Here is a 19,148-nt window from a genome sequence, read left to right on the forward strand (position 1 = left end):
TTGGAACCATCTGAACTTTGGATTCCTCCGATTTCCGACATATTAAGTTCCCTCTTTCGGCTATGCTCTCTTTCTCATAATGTGCTCCGAAAATAAGTTGCCCAAATATCAAGGCCCTTACTTTAGTCCAAAGTACAAGAGGATGAGCTTGGACCATTCTCCGATAGATAAAGAGACGAAAAGATGGAGAGAGAGTTCCATTTATCTGCAGAAGATCTGCCAAAATCCCAGATGTCCCATAAATTCCACCAATACAGATTGTGTTGAGTTTCATAACCGCAATATTTCGAGCCAGCTCGATCTTCCTCGTCCTGAGAAAAGTTTCAAATCTTTGTGTGCCTTGAATCTTGGCACTTTCGCAAACAGCGTTTTGAGTTCTTTTCTCTCTGTGCAGTAAGCCAGCTCCAGCTTGAGGGCCTTTTGAGGAGGGGCAGTTTCTTGTTTACAAAAGATTAAGTACCATATTTATTTTTCACGGTCCATTCTTGAATGGGCGTGGGGAAAGAGGAAAAAAAATATTTGACTTGCAAATTCAAACTTTCATATTCATCAATTTCGAGAAGCACTTTCTTCTTTCTATTGCTCTCGATCCTTATCATCACGCAAGTGAAAGGTTTCAGGCTCCAAATCTACTTTTGAAGCCAAGAGTGGATGAAAAGTTGAAACAATTTGGTCGAGTAGGACGAGTAGCTTTTCCATTGATTGGAAAATCGAAAATTTCCAAGACAGTCCAGTGTTGCCACAGTGCCCGCCAAAGCCTTGTCAAAGAGTGTTCCAGAATGTTTCTTGAGAATTCTCGGCCCCATAGTTGGCTGCTCATGAACAAATTGCTGCGTTGTTTCTTTTTCTTGACAATTGTTCCTAATCGCAATAAACTGTTGACTTCGTTGATACTTTTCGCCGTTTATCGCTTTCCCAATCATTCGTAGGTAACTCATTGGAACTGTCTTGGAAATTGGCATCATCTCGACGAAATCTCATTTTTAGTTCTACATGGACTTGACTGTGCGTATTGCAATCAGGTCTTCAAAATTCCCACTAGAAATTTAAGGGATCCACATGGAAGGGAATCAGTCAGACGGTCTTGTCATGTCAGGGTCACCGATTCCTTATCAACCAGAAAGGAACACGTTCCAGGTATTTTGCCACCGTTTCTCCATGACGGAGAGTCGCCGGAGTCTAAAAAAAACTGGACCTTATATATGAGGGACGTAGGAGTGTCTTCGGTTTTCCCAGACTTTTAGCAGCCCTGAAGCCACGAAAATAGAATCTTCATCTTGTGGTTAAGTAGAGGGCAGGACGTATCTGAGCAAATGGAATGGCATTCCATAAGGAGAGAAATATTGCGTCCTCTCATCTCACAAACGTGATGCACGATGGACGTTTTATATTGTAGTTACGATGACTCGTTGAGAACACCAATATTTACAAATACAAAACTAAGGACGAAGGGGTCGGACGAGATCCGGGACAAACTCACAATTTTTAGATCATGGAACATGATCACCTATTGAAATATTGGCCCACGTGTAGACACAAATCGCATGTAGTGAAATCCTAGTTTTGCTCCTGGATTCATTATTCGCCAGGTCAAGGAAGTGCGCTTGGACGAGAATTGCCTTGGTTCACATAAGGTAAAGTCCAATTCGATCAGGAAGGAAGATTCTCTAGACAAGCGAATGGAACCAGTAACAAGAACGACAACAACAATTCCAGTAATAGTAGCACTAATATCATTACCTATACATACTACAACTAGTGGTAATATTAGCTGATACTGTACATGTCTGTATACCACGGGATTCCCTTTCTCCTCTCCCACTCTCTTTTTTTCTCTCTCTCTGTCGGAAACATTCCATTCCTGCTAGCCCTGATCGATCTTGAAGGCCATCCAATGATGAAGGCCGCTCGTTTGTTCTTGGAGAATTTTTTGCCTCCTTCGCAATAATTAACTTTCTCTTAGAGAGAAGAGAAAGCGTCGCCCTCCTCCTCCTCCTCTTCTTCCTCCTCGTTTCCCTCCACACTGTCCTCCTTCCCCACTCTCTCCCCCCTTTCGCTTTTCCGCCGAGCAATTCCAGCGGGGCTGAAGGTGATCCTGGGCGCTGGTTGGATCCAAATATGAATGAAAACATTGCACAAATTCTTCACTGGCCTTGATTTGTCAGCATGATCAGTGGGCTGGATTTAAATGGCACAAGGCGGATCGGACAACACTTGGTGGGAACAGGTTTGCTTAGGAAAGACGCAAACTTTAGGTTTTGAGGTTGTTCTATGGTGTGTAAATTAAAGGAGGGAGCAAGATTAATCGTAGTGAGTTTTGAATTTTGCCCTTTTCTCGGTTACTGTACTGTTGTATACGGTACATCCATGTACACATGCTGTTCCAAATGTTGATGATGTTCATAGCCCTCTCTTTCAGGCTCCCTTTTTTGCCAGACTAGCCTTGTTCAAGTTCAAGTAAACAACTTCATGCCGACCGTGGCATCTGATCTAGGTTATGTGCGTAGAAGTACCGATTGCCTTCTTAGCGTTTCTTCTCAATAAAAGCACTTTTGGCCCCAAAAACCCGATCGACGAATGTTCCTTGTCAGGATAAAAAGGCTCCCCTCCAAGTTGGCTGTGGGGAATGACGAGGCTGATGAATGGGAAAAACCATGGATCCCGATTTTGCATAACCATGCTCATGTTTACATCTCTTCTCCCGGTCCATAAACTGAACATGCTGTAGAACTGTAGTTGATCTGCTTGCTTGCATTTATCTCTTTCGCTCTCTCTCTCTCGCTTTGCTTTGCCCTCTACACTGCTTCTTTCCAATCTTTTCGCTTGATGCTAGTCCAACCTCGGGGTATTTAGTGCCTCAACCACACAACTAGAACACTAGTAGACGACATGGACTTATCACTAAGACAAATGACTATTATTCTCTGTGCGTGTTTTTACTGCAGTCGTGAAGTATGATATATAGGGTACAAGATCATCATCGTCATCCCGCCCAAAGAGCGCCAAGGACGCCTGTGGTGAAAGCGAGAGAGGAAACAATTTTTCTGTTTCCTCGCTTTTTTTGCTTGTACTCGTACTCTAGACTCCCGCTTCTTCATATGGAACCCTTTTGCAACTCCCTTGAAACCGGAATTTGGAGGTCAAAGGCCATGATTTCTTTTGAAGTTGAGTCTTTATTCAAATTGGATGAGATTCAGCCCTCAGTGTGCCTACATAATTGGAAATGGCGCCTGTTATATCGCTTTTGATCTTGAAGTAACATGAACTAGACTTGAACATCGTACTTAGCGCTACATTTCATTTCAACACGCTCTGGCACTGCCGTTCTTTTGAGTCTTTCTTTCCATCACTATTGCACCCTGGTCTCTCTTTTGAAAGTCTTTCCAGTCTGACCGTTTTTCACTGAAAGAAACCACCGACAGTTGATCGTGCTGTTTGTTGACACTTTCATCAGCTGATGCTCAGGCGGAGGAAGACAAGAAAAAGAAGAGGATGAAAGAGAGAGAACCAGTTTAATGTTCCATGATTATTATTATCATTAGTATTCTGATAATCTTCAAATTGCTGATGAAAACTGCTGTGATCGCCTATTTGTTTCTGTGGCTCATACATCTTATCTTAAACCATTTGTAGGAGAGTGCATAGGATTGATATGCTTAAAATTGTTGGTTTCTTGTAAAGATAAATTGTTCTTTCACTTCACCTATCTGCTGTGTATAGCATTGTCTTCATCTAACTAATCATATTTCAATCTGCACCCTCATGATGATAGATCATATCTTACAACTAATTTCATTCTCATGTTTGCCTGCCGGTCTAAATCATGTCCAAATTGTGCTTCATCTAATGTTAAAAGCTAATCTCACTAGAGCTGTAAGTTGAAATGGGGTCGTTTTGAAAACGGCAATGTTTTAGAAGCTCTTGGCAAAGGAGGAAGGAAGATGCCTTTTGTTTCCTTGATTTCGAGATAAATGCTGGTCATTCCTCAGCAGTTAAAAGTTTTCACATTTCAGACCCTTTTCTCCGTCCCTTGGACAACACCAGATGTGTGTATGTGTGCTTCCTGCTACCTGCTACCTTCCACTCAAACTCCCACGTTGTATTTCTGCTGCGTTGAATGGCATTGGAACTTCTAAGACTCGCTCGCTATCTTACTCTTCTTTGTTTCTCCATTTTAGGGTAAGACGGGGGCCTCCTCTCTGTTACATAGGAGAGATCACTTACATCATCACGGTTCCCACCATCAGCCACTAGCACACATTCCCTCAGCTGCCTTACTCCATGGAGCTACACTCGGTGAGGATCGTTTAGCATTTTCTGGCCTTCATTTTCTTCTTTCGATCACTCTCTCTCTCTCTTGCTCGTTCGCTCGTTCGCTCGTTCGTTCGTTCGTTCTCTTCCTTTTACGTATTTGGGGTATTTTGTGCTCAACAGCGAAAGTACTTAAGCATTAGTGGCTGAACCAATAACACCGATATGAGGCCATTTCTTGGCCCTCGATTGTGATGCTTTGCTTGTATTGACGGGTAATGAGATATTTTGCTGTTGGGGAGGGCTTGAGATGTCAGGTATTGCCCTAAAGAAGAATTGAATTGCATGAAGAAATGACAACAAACAGTTCCATTTATGCTCATGCTTTGTCCGTCCGTAGTAGCTCTATCTCAGCGAAAGGTCAAAGCGAGACAATAAGGCCAAGATGAGTTTTGAGATTTTCTCCTGATTGACATAACATTCGAGGTCGCCTTCGTTCTTCCCCCAAGATAGAACTAGCAGAGGAAAAGCCTCTTAGCCGTGTTATTTGGGGACTAAAAGCGAAATCATGTAATGATTAATCATGTTCCCCTGATCTTGAGGATGAGGATGGGACAACTTGTGCTCAGCTTTGACCCTTCGAGGCTCGAGCAAGGGATTTCATGATCATTATCATAATCATTATCCTGTCCAGTTTGCTTAGTTGATTGACATTTACAAGCTCGGATTTTTTTCGCATCTAGCTATGAGTGACCTTCCCGTGTCAGTGGGTCGATCAGGCGAGCCACAAAACCCCAAAGTCCCGACCTCTGCCTGGTTGGCTGCCACTGACCCTGTTCTTGCAGCCCAATCGGCGCTTCTAAGCAACAACCAGCTTACTCAAAGGCGTCAACAGACGTCGACAGCTGACTCAAATAAGATGCTTACTTTCCATCCTTCCACTATTCTTTCGTCCAGCAATACTTCAAATATTGAGCAGATTTTGCTTCAAGCTGCTAAAGGTCAGCATGGAGGGGCGGCCTTGAATGCGCAAGGTAATAAGATAGTTCCCGGGGTTAATGTAGAATAAATCCTTGTGTCAGCTGGATGTTTGATGTACAAAGGCAACTCGCATATGAATACTTTTAGAACAGCATTTTTTTTGCAATCTGTAGTCGTCACGTTCAGATGGTCTCAATGCTGAATTGAAGCAATATTCAATGGTCTCATCATCGTGTTACACTCCCATTCCGATGTACTTGACAGCCGTCATTTATCAACGAACTCTTTTTCAAGTTTGGATCACTGTACAAGGACTCACGGGAGCAATTCTCTTTTTTCATGAATCCATTCTTGTTCAGTTAGCACTCCTGGTTTCTCTCTGTCTCTAGTTCTCTTTTGCTTTTGCTCTTCTTTCGTCTGTTCGCTCTTTAGATGTCAGTTGTATGCTTTCTGCCTTCCTGCCTTCGTGATTCAATGCCGTTGGAAGTGGTTCAGCTCTCGCGCAACTCCTTCCGTCGATGTCTTTCCTGGCCCCTGGGGCCTCTCATTTTGCAAGCTCAGTCCCTGTCCTCATGTTCTAGGTCCCTTTGGTACTCCAGTTGGAACTCCGGATACTCTCAGTGAAGCGGGTTCCTTCAAATCTCGAACTCGCCGAACGCTTCCATACCTACCTCTCGAAGAACCCGCTCCCATGCCATCTGAAAAGAAACAAAGAGAAAGGATGAGGTTTGTTCGCGTTGTCATGTTTTACTCCTTGATTGAGAAAAGCTGAATGCTTAATCGGATTCATTCGGAGACCAGACTCCTAGGTTCATTGTTGTCTCTTATTGTAGGGCTTTTGCCAATCTGAGACAATCAAGCTTAGATGGTCTGACCGGCCGGGGCTTCCGATCTGGAACTGGGGGGTTTTATGGGTCGTCACGACCCAGAGCCAGTTCTAGTGAGACCAACCTGAGAAAACTTGCCATGAATGACCACATGACCAGGCCTGGCTCTGCCTTAGGGCTCCTCCAAGGTAACACTTGATTCTTTCTCTCTGATCCACGTACCTTCCACTGATGCGGTTGTTGTGACTAATTGCTTATCCCTTCAAGAAACGCCATGCAACCAAATATATCAATTCAAATTTGTGTTGATAGTGTCGTATTTTGTCCCATTTCATTGTTCACAAACCATGCATGTCAATCAGTCAGTTAATCAATCAATCACTCGAAACGACTCTCATCTTGAAAGTCGTTTTTTCCATTGCACATAAATATGTTTATGTCGCGTTATGTGTTATGAGGCGTTTAAAAGTCTCAGTCGACCTCCATATCAAAGTTTTTTTTTTCCACTCCAGACTGACTTCGTTGTCACGCTTTCGTCATATTTTTATTCTATGCTCTCCCACCTCAACCAAAGTATGATTTGTATGAAAGAACATGTTCTTCCTCAACCATCTTGTGACATTGGCCTTTGTGAACCCAAAGCCAAGTCAAGAGTGCCAGTAGCGCCCTCGTAAATGTGTTCCATCACTAAGGCTGGAGTGGAGTTTACTTGCTTGTTTTTGGATCCAGCTGCTATGATCCCTCCCTTACCCCCCGTTGTGAGAATGGGAAGGCCTCCTCCTCCTTCCCTTCCTTGTCCTCTTTCTTCTCTTCCTCTGCTAGTTCGAAGTTCCCAACGTCTTCCTTTCCCCCCTGTTCTTCGATCACTGTGAGCTAGATGCCAAGGAATTCGTAGCGATCAATGAAAGTGGTACATTTCTACTTCTCTCTGTCTAATTTTGGCCTTGGCCAAGAGAGTCATGGAATAGGAGCAGTTTTCTGGGCCTATTGTGTATGCCAGTCATCCTTATCATCGTTAAGTTGGATTAGCAATGAACAAACGAACCAACGAAGGGGCAGAATGGTCGACAAAAGAGACGAAGACATCATAGCTAATGACATGGTGGGTCAAAAAAGTTTCCCATGTTCCAATTCCAGCTTCAACAGTGGTGAGCAGCAAAGGACCCACAAGCCAGACACGGGAACACGAGAAGCGGATATTGGAGAGTATTTTGCCCCCTGACCTCCGACACCTGGTCCGCGGAGGTTCACCGGGAACGATACAGGTAGTTTTTCAATCATTAGAGGCGTTCACATTAGCTCTGAGGGCGGAAGCAGTGCTCAGCTTGGGCTCGATCTAATAGCATCAAGTCAATCCCACACCATCCATTAGGGAGCACGCTTAGGACAACCTCTAAGTCTACCCATAATATACAAGTGCAATTTACGAGTACACGCGTCTGTTTGAAGGTGAACAATCACCAAATGGCAAATGGCAGATGCTCCATCCGTGCACTTTCCATTTTCCAGCAAATGAAAATGAAATTGGAGGATGAGCTGCGGAAACCTCTGGAAACGATGGCCCTGGCAACTAATACTAGCGAAGGGGAAATGGCTCGAAAAAAGGCGGAAGCGCGTCTCTTTGGGCTTTCAGGCGCCCAGTCAGATCGAATCCGTTTGGAAATGCAACGTTATGCCACTATGCGCGATCCAAGACTGAGGTAAGTCGACTTGACATTTGTCACATTGGAAGCGAGGGAAACAAACGAGGACGAAGGGCAACGACCCTTGTGAGCAGCATGAAAGGTACTACTGTATGAGATCAACATCTCTCTCCACGTGTAGGGCTGAAATGAAACACAAACTCAACCCTGTGCTCGATGCTCAATTGAATCGAAATCGAAGGACCCGGGGTCACCGGAGGAACCTTTCGGATCCGAGATTTTCTACATCGCTGACGGATAGCCTCGGTGAAGATGATGTAAGCTCAAAGTGATCCTCCCATCCTAGCCACCATCGAATCGAAATAGGTCAACTGATCGCGCTTATGTGTTCAATTCCAGCTCCATTACAACCGACCGTACTCCAGTCTAGCCAGAGACAGAGACTACGACCCCTTGTCAGATTCTTTAGGAATGGATAACTCTCGCTCATACCTTGGCGGCAGTGCCTTGGACGGCATGGGCGTGGCAGGAGGAGGAGGAGGCCTGCGCGACACTGCCATCAACAGCCATGACCTTGAAGATAACAGTCGGAACCGATACCTGGCAAGTCTCAGGTTTGTGGTTGTTTTAGGTGGCCCGATCTCCAGGGGAAAGCCGCTGACTTCTCTTCCTTGATCACTTTTGTGCCCGTTTCAATTATTGTCAGCTACATTTTCAAGGCGCTGTGTCATCTTTCATAAGGCACAACAAGCGCACTGATTCTGATTCTCGCCCATATTCTGGGGGAGGGGCGTTGTGGAGACCAAGTACCAAGAAAGCAATGCTACTGACACATTTCCGGCTCATTGAGTTATCGATGGTACTGCTGGCCCTGGTAAATGAATGACGAATGGCATGGTCTTTGTGCCTTTCAGTAAGCAAAGGAGTTCGAAAAACGAATAAATACAACGTGACAAAATTTACTTCTTGCCCCAAATTGGGATCAGATGAAGCTTTTGAGAACTGCGCAGATTCACTTGTGTTGTGGGCACTAATTTCTGATCCAGGCAGTCGTCACATGGCATCCAAGCAAACAAATCGAGGACTAGAAGTGGCTGACATAACGGCGCAATCAAGCTCAAACAGTGCAGTCGGCTCCCCCACACCAATTATGAGGGTGGATGAAGTTTGGGCTACTTCACTCAGGCATTGTTTTTTTTTCGTTTGAACAACCGTATTTCTAACCATCATCCATTGATTGATTCATTGATTCTTTCATTCTTTCATTCATTCATTATTCCCCATGTTACTATTTCTGGGCCATTAGATGGCGAGTCTAACGTGAGATTTAAAAATCTTTAGTCTTTAAATCAATGTGATGTTTGCAATTGGTCATTCAACGACGATGGCAATGCTCAACCAACCCGTGTGTTCCCAAGGAACAGTTTGGACTATCTCTTCAATGCTATGCTGCTCCTACGATTTGATAGTTTAACCTACCACTATATCTATCTAGTGCAACACTTCACCATTGACTTTGCATTGCAAACATGATAGATCGTCGTCGTTGTCATCGTCGTTCTAGTTGTATGAACCATAACTGGATATCGAATCTTTCTGATAACGGATTTTCCTTCTCGTTCCAGTCAGCAATTGCTTCGCCGGTCCAGCGAAGGCGGGTCAGGGAATACCGACCATCTCTATACGCGGAATTTTGATGGTACCTCTCCGCACACTGGGCGAAGGGCTTACTCCTCCATGAGTGGCAGGGCTGGGCCTCGATCCTGGCACCCTTCACCTTTCGCCAGTGATGATGACGCGTCTTCGGATGAGCCACAATTCTTCAAAGAGGAGAAGAAAAACCGAATCAAAATGGAAATTGCCCGCAGACGCCAGCAGATTGAGGAGAACGCATGTCTCCACGAGGAGTTGACCCGACTGGCTAAATTGCGCGAGTCGGCTGAGATGACCGGAGCCACATCCGGAGCTCCTTCTCACATTGTGCCTTCTAGTACTGCCTTTCTGGGTGGTAACATTCACCCGGCCAACCGTGGGATGACCACTGCCCCTGATGGCACCACGAGTGTTCTCAAATCAGTGGATGAGATCCTCCGCGATGGTGGCGGAGGGAGCCTCGGAACTGCCCATATGGGTCTCTCTTCCGATCCCTTCCACAATGGGATGGGTGTGACCGGCGGGGCTAATGCAGCGGGTTTCCGCGGAGCTGGCATGGGAACGTTCAACTCGGACTTGTACACCTCGAGTGTTTACGATCGGGTCACGGACTTTTCGCCAATAAACTCTGAGCTTAGTGAATTCACCACGCCCCGTCACATGGGCGGCGGCAGTGGGATGATGGGCCATCATCATGGCTTGAGGACAAGTGCAGGTGGAGGAATCGCGGACGACCCTTATTGGTCGCAAGGAGGCAAGTATTCCAAGTCCTCTGCCGCGGCCTTCAAATAGCCTTGTCACTCTCAAAAACCATACTACTTGCTTGTGATCTCTTTTTCTCAAACCACTACTACTACCACTACTGCTGCTACTACTACTATTACAACTACAATTACTACTATTACTATTACTACTATTACTGTTACTAATACTATTATGATTATCATTTATCATTATCATTACTAATTCTACTACTACTATTACTTCTACTATTCCTCCTCCTACAACAACAACAACAACAACAACAAAAACTACGAAACTACTATTACTAGTTCTACTATTCCGTATCTATCACCAAAACGCAATCGTTGGTGCCATTGTTCCAACCACCAAAGCTATTTCTTTTTGTCTCGCCTGAACCGTGACAATTAGAGAAACCTTTTCTAGCTTCATGCTATCAACCTTGTGTACTGGCTCAGCCTATGTTATAGTAATGCTGGCATCGTCACATTCCCTCTCTATTTCTCTTAGCTCCAATTCAATCCCACTAATGACTAAAGCTTACAAAGAAAGAAACCTTTTACAATTTCTACGATTGCATTCAGTCTGCCATTTCTACAAATACCACAGGTCCACACTCACTCACTCACTCACTCATTCACTCGCTCACTATCCCTTTTCCTCTCTCTTTCTTTCTTATCTTGTATCGTATTTTAACTTATTCTTTCAAGTCCTTGGTTGGCATCCGACTCTCCATGCGTACACTTCTTTGATGTCCACATAATATCTTCATCTTTGTCCTCCTCAAGCATATCCAATCCTAACGAATTCGACGAACTAGAAGTGTCTTGCTTTCTTTTTCTCCTTCTCATTTATGTCTTGCTTTTCTTCACTTTCTCCTTGGTGGTCAGGAAACGATACTGTTTCTCTTGTTGGGGCAGTTGTTATGATATGGCTCGAAATGCCATGCTTGTAGTGAACTTCTTTTGTCATGGAATGACTTCATGAGCAATTATCATGATAAAAGAAACTTTGCTCTCGGGGGAAAAAGTTGTTCTGAAATGGCCTCTAAGAGTCATCCATTTGATCAACACCCGTGTCTTATTAGGCTTCTTGTACAACTCGAATAAGGTCAAGCCTTCGGCCCTTCAGCAAACGTTCTGCCAATCATTATTACCATTATCATTCTTTATGGCCAGTCAAAACAAGAGCAAGCCCTGTCATCCATGTTGCGCCTGTCCTTTTAGCTTGAGCCTTGGATTCCGTTTCTTTTCCTCTCTCTCTCTTTCTCTGTCTCTTTTTTTTGTCTTTCAGCCCTTTAAACCTCTTTCAAAATCCTACCTTTTCTTGAAATACCGCTCGCGTGTAGAGACAAATTTGCACACATTATTATCACCATTCATCTACTTGTTGTCCGTATATACATACAAACTAAAATTGTACAAATATGTTTGTACCAATTGGGATAGTGGTGTGATAATGGATTGTTTTAGGACTCGTTCTCTGCCAGACTGTACACAGTGCTTGTCTCCATGCTCCTCCGGGTGGGTGTCGCTCATCAATATTTGCCTCCTTTCCACCTCCCTCTCTCCACCCCCACCGAACTACCATACCATTATTCCATTTGTGATATCTTCATATGTTCGACGAACACACACACGCACCCACTTTGACCAAAGTGATACGTTTTTGTAGGCAAGCAACCTTATCCAGTGACCTCTCTCGCTCTCTCTCTCTTGGTAGTTCGTTTGCTATAGTTCGCCTGATCGCTTGATTGATCTCTCGTTCCCTCTTTCGCCCTCCCCTAAATCGAATCCCACTGGAAATGGCTTAGGTCTGCATATGATCATTATTCCTGTTGTTACAACGACATTTAAGGAAAACAATCTTGTTGAGCACTGGCCAGCTATCAAAAGCCAATTATTCTACTTCTGTACTTGAACAGCAACTATTATTATCATCATTACATGTGTTTAGACAATTGCCAGTTTGACGAATACCAAAGCTATTTTCGGCCTATGACCACCGACCTGTACATACGTTCGAAGACCGCCTATTTTTGATCTCCTTCAAGATGTACCTCAAATGATCCAAGCAATCCTTGTGATATTGTGCAAACCCGTGAATTATGAGTTCGAAGTGTGGTCTTCCTTTTTTTCCTCTCTCCAATCCAATCCTTCGTCCTCCTTACCCTGTTCCACTTCCTCCTTCCTTTGACAAGAAACAGCCCTATTCTCACATAGCGTTGATATCTTGTTCGATGCCTTACAGGATGCAAAGAAAGACAATGCTGCACATGACGGCGATGAATGAATGGCTGACTTACCTATTTGCCTACTTACTTACTTACTTACTTTCTTGCCAAGCAATTAACCACGGTAAATCGATAACGGCTTAACTGACTGCTAGCGAACAACACTCCCCTCAAGCCTGAAGCAACTGATTTTGTTTGATTCATGGGCCTCGTGTCAACGATACGTATGATACCCTGCTTCAAAGAGATTCCCTACCACCCGGAAGAGAGCATGGAAAGAGAACTCAATAAGGTAAGAACCATCAACCATTGGCAAGAGCAATGACGATCTACTTACACAACGTTCAGGATACAGGAGAGTTAGGTGGGACTTTTGATTAGATCTTCTTTTCTCTCTTTCTCCCCCTTACTCTCTCTCTCTTTCTATTTCTCTCTTACACACGCACACAATCTCATGCTCTCTTAAGAACCAAAAACGACGACAGAAACCCATTCCAAACCAAGACACCCACTTCGAAGCGAATCTGTACTCCTTTTCCTTTTATTCTTAAAGAACTCCGTAATTTCTACAGATTGTACCGAACGCAAAAGTTGTGGGGCTTTTACTTACTATTAAAAGCTGACAAACAGTAGGTGCAGCTGACGAAGAAAGATGCGGATAGTTTTTTCGTGTCGCATTTTGCAGACTATCCTTGACATTGCTGCGGCGGCGAGCAATTTAAAATGGACGTAAAAGCGCAGGAAAGCATCGCCACATTGATTATTACCAATTGCTAAATATAACGACAGCAACGACCACCTCTCTCCCACACACCACCATCACAATCACCAAGAAAACACAAGTACTAATAATACTATCATTATTATTATTGCTATAGCTACCATTATTAATATTATTATCATTATTACTTCAATTACTACCTTTACCACTATTATTATTATTATTACCACCATTATATTCATCATTACTACAAATCATGTTGGAAGAAGCTATTAAATTTGTTGACAAGACTTGAACTCGATGTTGTTTCATTGTTATCGCCTTGTTGTTACTTGTTTGTGTTTTGCTTCTCGATGATTGTTCCATGGACCACTGAAGGCATGACGAATCTCCTCCAGGATTCTTCTTCCCGACCACCGACGTATTCCTTCATTTTCATTTCCTCATCCTCCTGCCCTTGTTACGTACAACTACCATTACTGCCATACCACCATTCTTCTACATTCTCCGAGAACCAACCAACCAACCAACCAACCACCCAAGCAACCCACCCATCCACCAACCCACTAACATGTTCTGAACTGACTCTCCCTTGCCACTCCTTGGAGCAAAACAAGCTGGGCTAATCAGTACCAAGAATCCTCTCATTCAAGTATCTCTTTTATTTGCTCTCCTAGAGTTCTCTGACAAGGCATGTCTAACCACTCCCACTCCAACCTCCATTAACCTCCCTATCATCCTACTTCTATTTCCACTATTTACTCTTCTTCGTCATCAGTGGGCTTTCAATGTACACATACACACATCGCTGTTGCTTCGTGTTGTATCAAAAATTCAAGACATTGGGCGTGCCTCCGGTTGTTTTGTACAGGTAATCAGGAGCCACTTTTATCGTTACTCATGACTCGACTATGAATTAGACTTGATAAAGAGAATAATATTGGGAAGTTCTTTTAGGTATTCCTGGAACACATTTCCAAAGCATTGAAGACAAAAGCCAGTAAGGCAACACAGAGGGTTTGCACAAGCGCATTCGTTTTTTCAATGGAAACGCTCAATGGATCATTCGGGTCAAGTTCAATGATTGTTTCACTTCAAAAAAGAAAAGGCATATTTAAAAGAGATGGACTTTCAGCGTGAAATTTTCGGCATCAAGTGAAACCCTTCTTATGGCTTGTAGCAGCTTTTACAAATGATAACGGTTCATTCATTACCTAATGTTTACGCTTACTTTGTAAACCTTCAGATTGTCAACGAAAAAATGCTGCATTGGTATTTTCTTCATGTCACAATGGCACAAAATGGCGCATTTACGAAGAATGAAAACGACAAATCAGAGACGCAATCCGCATGAAACCTTGAGAAAGATGTTCAATGAGGTTTCTCAAGGCTTGAAGTGCTGAAAGTTTGGGTCTGTCAATTGGGTGGACAATTTGCAAGCTAACTCCTTTGTTCTCTGTTTCTACTAGGTCTAATTTGTTCTCCATTTCCATCTCGCCCTAATTCGGAGCCATCCCGAAATCAGTTACAACGACAAATGTCTCTCGAACCTGAGTGTGGTTTTGACAAGGCCATTTTATCAAATGCAAAACCTTCAAAATGGCCCAACTCTCAAAGTCCGCGACGGCTCGCTGCTCTTGGTCAAGGCAGTGTGGCTAAGAAGGTCCCCGACAACTATGGAACCATCGGCGGACCAACCAGGAAACCGAAGCTGGATGGTGCTCATGATGAATTCAGTGGAAAGAAACAAGTAAGAACGTAAGCGCTTTTTTTATTCGCTTATCACTTTTCTCGCCCTTGAATGCAAGTGGAGAAAGCCTGCTAGCTTTGTAGGATTAGAGACACGAGCAAATCCGGGCCTAGTTTTCCTGAATGGACCGCCTTGCACTTCCATGTGATAAGACGGAAACTGGATTGAGTTCGATGGCTCATTTCTCTTTTCAGACACCCAATTTACATGTACGCCCAGGCCAAGACACATCCCACACATCGGAATATCCTCCTTTAAGGCGGATATTGCTGACCAAAGAAGTGAACAAAGACTTTGATGGACCAGGTGCGAACACGTATTTTCTTCATCCATTATCTGCCAGAGATCCCTAGAGTGCTGTCCATTTCCGGTGTTTCTCTCTCTCTCTCTCTTTCTTACTCGAGCAGACGCTTTTGGCATTCGATTGACACATGATTACGTTCCTGGGACTGACGGCCAATATGAAGGGTGTGTCGTGTCCAAGGTGTTCCATGGGAGTCGAGCGGATTTCCACGGCGAGATTTACGAGGGTGATGAAGTCAGAGAAATTAATGGGATTAAGATGGCGTCGAAGAGCGATTTTGAGATCAAACACATCCTCAATGGAATCCGAGGAGAGGCTGACCTTCTCTGTCGAAGGTAAACACTTTCAAACTGTTTTGGATCCATTAAGGACACATTGTGATTTCACATTGTGGTATATGCAGCTTTACAGATCCTTTTGGAACTCATCGAGGGATTCACCCTTTGGACCAGATCACGGGCGTGGTCCCATTGGACAAGGTTACTCGCGACGATCAATACCTCCAGATGAATGGTCTTCGGAAGATTCCCGAGACGCATAAAACCCACCGCAAGAAAGGACGGGTACGTTCATAGAGACATGCCCTGATGGATAACTATACCAGGAGGGTCTAATGCATTGTGGATGTACTTTGTCCTTCCAGTATCAAACTCGTCCAGTTTTGGGTCAAGTAGAGCTCCTTCTCTCTTACGATTACACTCAATCCATTTTGTATGTGACGGTGATCCGAGGACGAGGCCTCCAAAGCTTTGTCAATGGTGACTCGAGGCCTGATGCGTTTATCATGGGATGTCTTTTACCTCAAAGGTAGGGAAAAGAGTACTTAGGATCATAGGTGGCCATGCATATTTGAGGGTGTGCATTAGATTGAAAACTAATTCAGAAACCATGATCTTGTTTAAGTGTTTACAATGTGAGGAAGACCAGATATGTTCTCACATCTTCTGCCCCTTTGTGGAACGACACGTTTGTGTACCAAGATGTTCCAATTTCCTCTTTGAGAAACAAGAGCCTCGAGATCTCGGCGTGGAGTTTCAACCGAGACAGTTGTAATGAATACCTCGGGGAATTGGTCCTGGATCTTGCAGGTATCTTACATTGTAGTTTTCGAGCTCAGAGCTTGTACCAAATTTCACTCTTATGTATACTGTACCTAGCTTGGGTGCCATAAAACCCAAGGGAACTTCGGAATGAAATATCGATTACTTTTCTCTCCTAGATTTATCTCTCATCAACGAGAAGCCCAGATGGTTTCAGCTCTTTGAGAGAACATCAGATGGAGTCTCTCAATTCACCTTGCCCAACGGCAGAATTGGCGGCAACTTTCGTATGTGAATGAATTGAAAGTGAATGTGGGCAGGCAGTGATAGCGAACTAATATTGGCTACATTTATTCTTCTTTTCAGATGAGTCCAGGAGTCTGAGCTCAGTCAGTTTCTCTAAGGGCGGTTCTCTCAAGTTAAAGAGATCCATCTTTGGGCACTTCTTCAATCGAAGTAAGAGTATAACGGACTCCCCTTGAAGCCACAAACCACATTCTCAAATCTTTTACAACATCTCCGATAATATCCACCAAGCCACAACTTCTGGTGACATTTCAGTCTTCTCTCTAAGCAGTGCCTTCAGAGCTATTCCATCCAGCGCAAGGCTCGATTCTTACTCTCTTACCTAATAGTACATCCAAACAACAACCATGCCTTAGAGATGCATATCAATTCGACCACAGACTTCTACGACATATACGTTCAATATCAATTTTATCTAGTCCGCTACTTCAGAAGTAATGGCGGGACAGGACGCAACATTGGGATTGAAACCATTTCTTTGGGGAAAATGAGCAATTTGTCCAGTTACCTGAATGTTTTAGGCTATGTCTGAGCAAAAGACAATATATTTATTGTTGTAATGCCAACGCATTATCGATCATTGGAAATCCACTTATACGTAAAAATATTTGTGCACCTAATTTCAAAATTCTTCGACGTTGAATTTCACATTCAAGCATTTTACGGAAGATGTGTCTGTCCTGTGTTTGCAATGTTCTCTTGTTATACCGTGTTTCGAGTTTCGAATATATTCTAGTTCAATTTTCAGCCGTTCAAAGATTTTATATATGGTTTCAAATATAGATTTTAGACAAGCAAACAATGTTTTATTTTATTCTCAGCATGGGCAATATGCACCAATTAAACCAACATACATACACATACAGTCAGTCTTGTCATTATGTAACACTGCCTGCAACGCTTCACGAACTTCTACAACGATGAAAGAGCACTAAAATGACGTCTTAAGCGTAATCCGAATCGGGGAAGAACTTGTCCAAAGTGGACTCGAAAACGCGATCTCCCTCCAAGCCAAAGGTTCCTTCATTGATGTTAAACGGCGGTAACACAAATCGACTAGGGAGCGGAACGGATCGCGGAGCCTTGGGCTCTTCTTCCATTGGACTAGAGACGCTCGAGGGACGTCGAAATTGGGTCGAGTCCACATATTTGTCATTTAAGTTCGTGGAGTCTGTGGACGAGCTCAACTGTTTCTTGACCGTTTCAGTCTGTTCCACGCCAAGATTATCTCGGGTCTCGGAACTGAACAACTCTAATGGAATTCGATGGCCAGTGATAAAACCTTGGCGTTCCGGGAAATCCCCATGCTCAGGCTCGACTCCTTCAGGAGTTTCGGGTTCGACGAGGGGAGGAGGGACAAGAGTATCGGACAGAAATATTTTCGGCACAGGATCCGGCTCAACCAAGTTGTCTTCAGGATGGAGCAATTCTATTTTGTTGAGCTCTTTCGCTTTGAGGTCGCTCCGTACTTTGATAATAGTGGCACCTTTGGTAGGCTTATTCTCATTGATGGGTTGGGCTCCAATGAGGGCGAACAAAGTCAACGAGATCACAAATTTACCGGACCACATTTTGGATGTTACTGCTTCTCTCGGTAGTTTCTGGTTAATGAAGTCGGAAGTACGTACAACAAAAACTTATTTTCCTGTTTGAGTGCCCTTTCGAAAATTATGACGATGGTTTCTGTTGCGGTTGTTGGTGGTCGATGCTGAGATGGGAAGGAAACTTGAAATAAGATAGACTAATGTCACACACACTGCGCTGAAGATTTCAATGGGGGAAGGAGAGGGAAAACAAAGAACTTGACTCGTTCAGCGCCTGTGCGAAACTGAGGCTTGAGGAAAGAGTCTTTCATGGTGCTGGATAGACCCTGAGCATCAGGTTTTGCTATCCGTCGCCTTCTTTCGAGAGTGATTGGCCTGACTTCTTTGTTGTTGAAAGTCCGATACTTACGTGGAATGCCGTGGTGTGGGTACTCGTATCTACCAGCCAGTAAATCGGATCAACCGAGACCTTTGTGCGATCATAACGAGGCAACGAGACAGCGACAACGGCCTTGAACGCTAACATTGTATTCCTCATTCACACGATGAGGAATAACTCATGTGAGGGTTCGTCGCTTCGTCCGATCCTGTTGTGCCCCCTCGTGAATGCACGCATTTTCGTACAACCAACCAACCCTATTGAATATAACAGTCCACTTAGGGAGGAGCACTCAGATACTCTAGACTTCAAAGGAGTTGAACTTTATATCAAATACACTCTAGCACACAAATTTAGGCAGACATGTATACATTGTCAATACAGGTAACTCAATCAAAAGAAATTGAGATCTTTTGTAAATTGAGCCCTTTCACAGTATGTTCAGGATCAATGTTAATCACAATGGAATTTGCCATCCCATCGTACGAATTGAGCTTTTCAACGTGTGGAACAGTGCCCTCTGCTTCGTCTAGATCTAGACAAAGTAACTTGAGAAACTCACAAATTTTCAGTATGTAAAAGGAAGCGTTGATAGCCAATAAAAACTGTTAATGTTAAATTCCTTAATCAGTTCCTTCTTTGACATTAACCGTAATGAATACTTTGATCCTTTTCTTATTTTATGAACTTTGAGGTTTCTTTATTTGTGTTTATGAACTTTGAGGTTTCTTTATTTGTGTGGGATTGCCACACAATTGGATAACTTTTCAGATAG

The 19,148-nt window shown here is 43.7% G+C and overlaps 1 protein-coding gene across 1 annotated transcript in view; it reads left to right on the forward strand.

The window, feature by feature from the left end:
* LOC131886961 (uncharacterized) overlaps positions 1-17,197 on the forward strand; it is a 68,127-nt gene extending 50,930 nt beyond the window's left edge. Inside the window, exons 15-31 of the mRNA XM_059235438.1 lie at positions 4,179-4,296; positions 4,995-5,285; positions 5,814-5,958; positions 6,066-6,247; positions 7,197-7,324; positions 7,569-7,759; positions 7,884-8,019; positions 8,102-8,316; positions 9,328-10,109; positions 14,520-14,800; positions 14,995-15,106; positions 15,208-15,439; positions 15,508-15,667; positions 15,748-15,911; positions 16,008-16,192; positions 16,324-16,431; positions 16,511-17,197. Of these exons, the coding sequence (XP_059091421.1) occupies positions 4,179-4,296; positions 4,995-5,285; positions 5,814-5,958; positions 6,066-6,247; positions 7,197-7,324; positions 7,569-7,759; positions 7,884-8,019; positions 8,102-8,316; positions 9,328-10,109; positions 14,520-14,800; positions 14,995-15,106; positions 15,208-15,439; positions 15,508-15,667; positions 15,748-15,911; positions 16,008-16,192; positions 16,324-16,431; positions 16,511-16,626 (3,546 nt within the window). The 3' untranslated portion in view covers positions 16,627-17,197. The remainder of the gene's footprint in view (positions 1-4,178; positions 4,297-4,994; positions 5,286-5,813; positions 5,959-6,065; positions 6,248-7,196; positions 7,325-7,568; positions 7,760-7,883; positions 8,020-8,101; positions 8,317-9,327; positions 10,110-14,519; positions 14,801-14,994; positions 15,107-15,207; positions 15,440-15,507; positions 15,668-15,747; positions 15,912-16,007; positions 16,193-16,323; positions 16,432-16,510) is intronic.
* The last annotated feature ends 1,951 nt before the right edge of the window (positions 17,198-19,148 follow it).

This window comes from Tigriopus californicus, chromosome 9, assembly GCF_007210705.1.
Source record: "Tigriopus californicus strain San Diego chromosome 9, Tcal_SD_v2.1, whole genome shotgun sequence".
In the NCBI taxonomy this organism is placed as follows: domain Eukaryota; kingdom Metazoa; phylum Arthropoda; class Copepoda; order Harpacticoida; family Harpacticidae; genus Tigriopus; species Tigriopus californicus.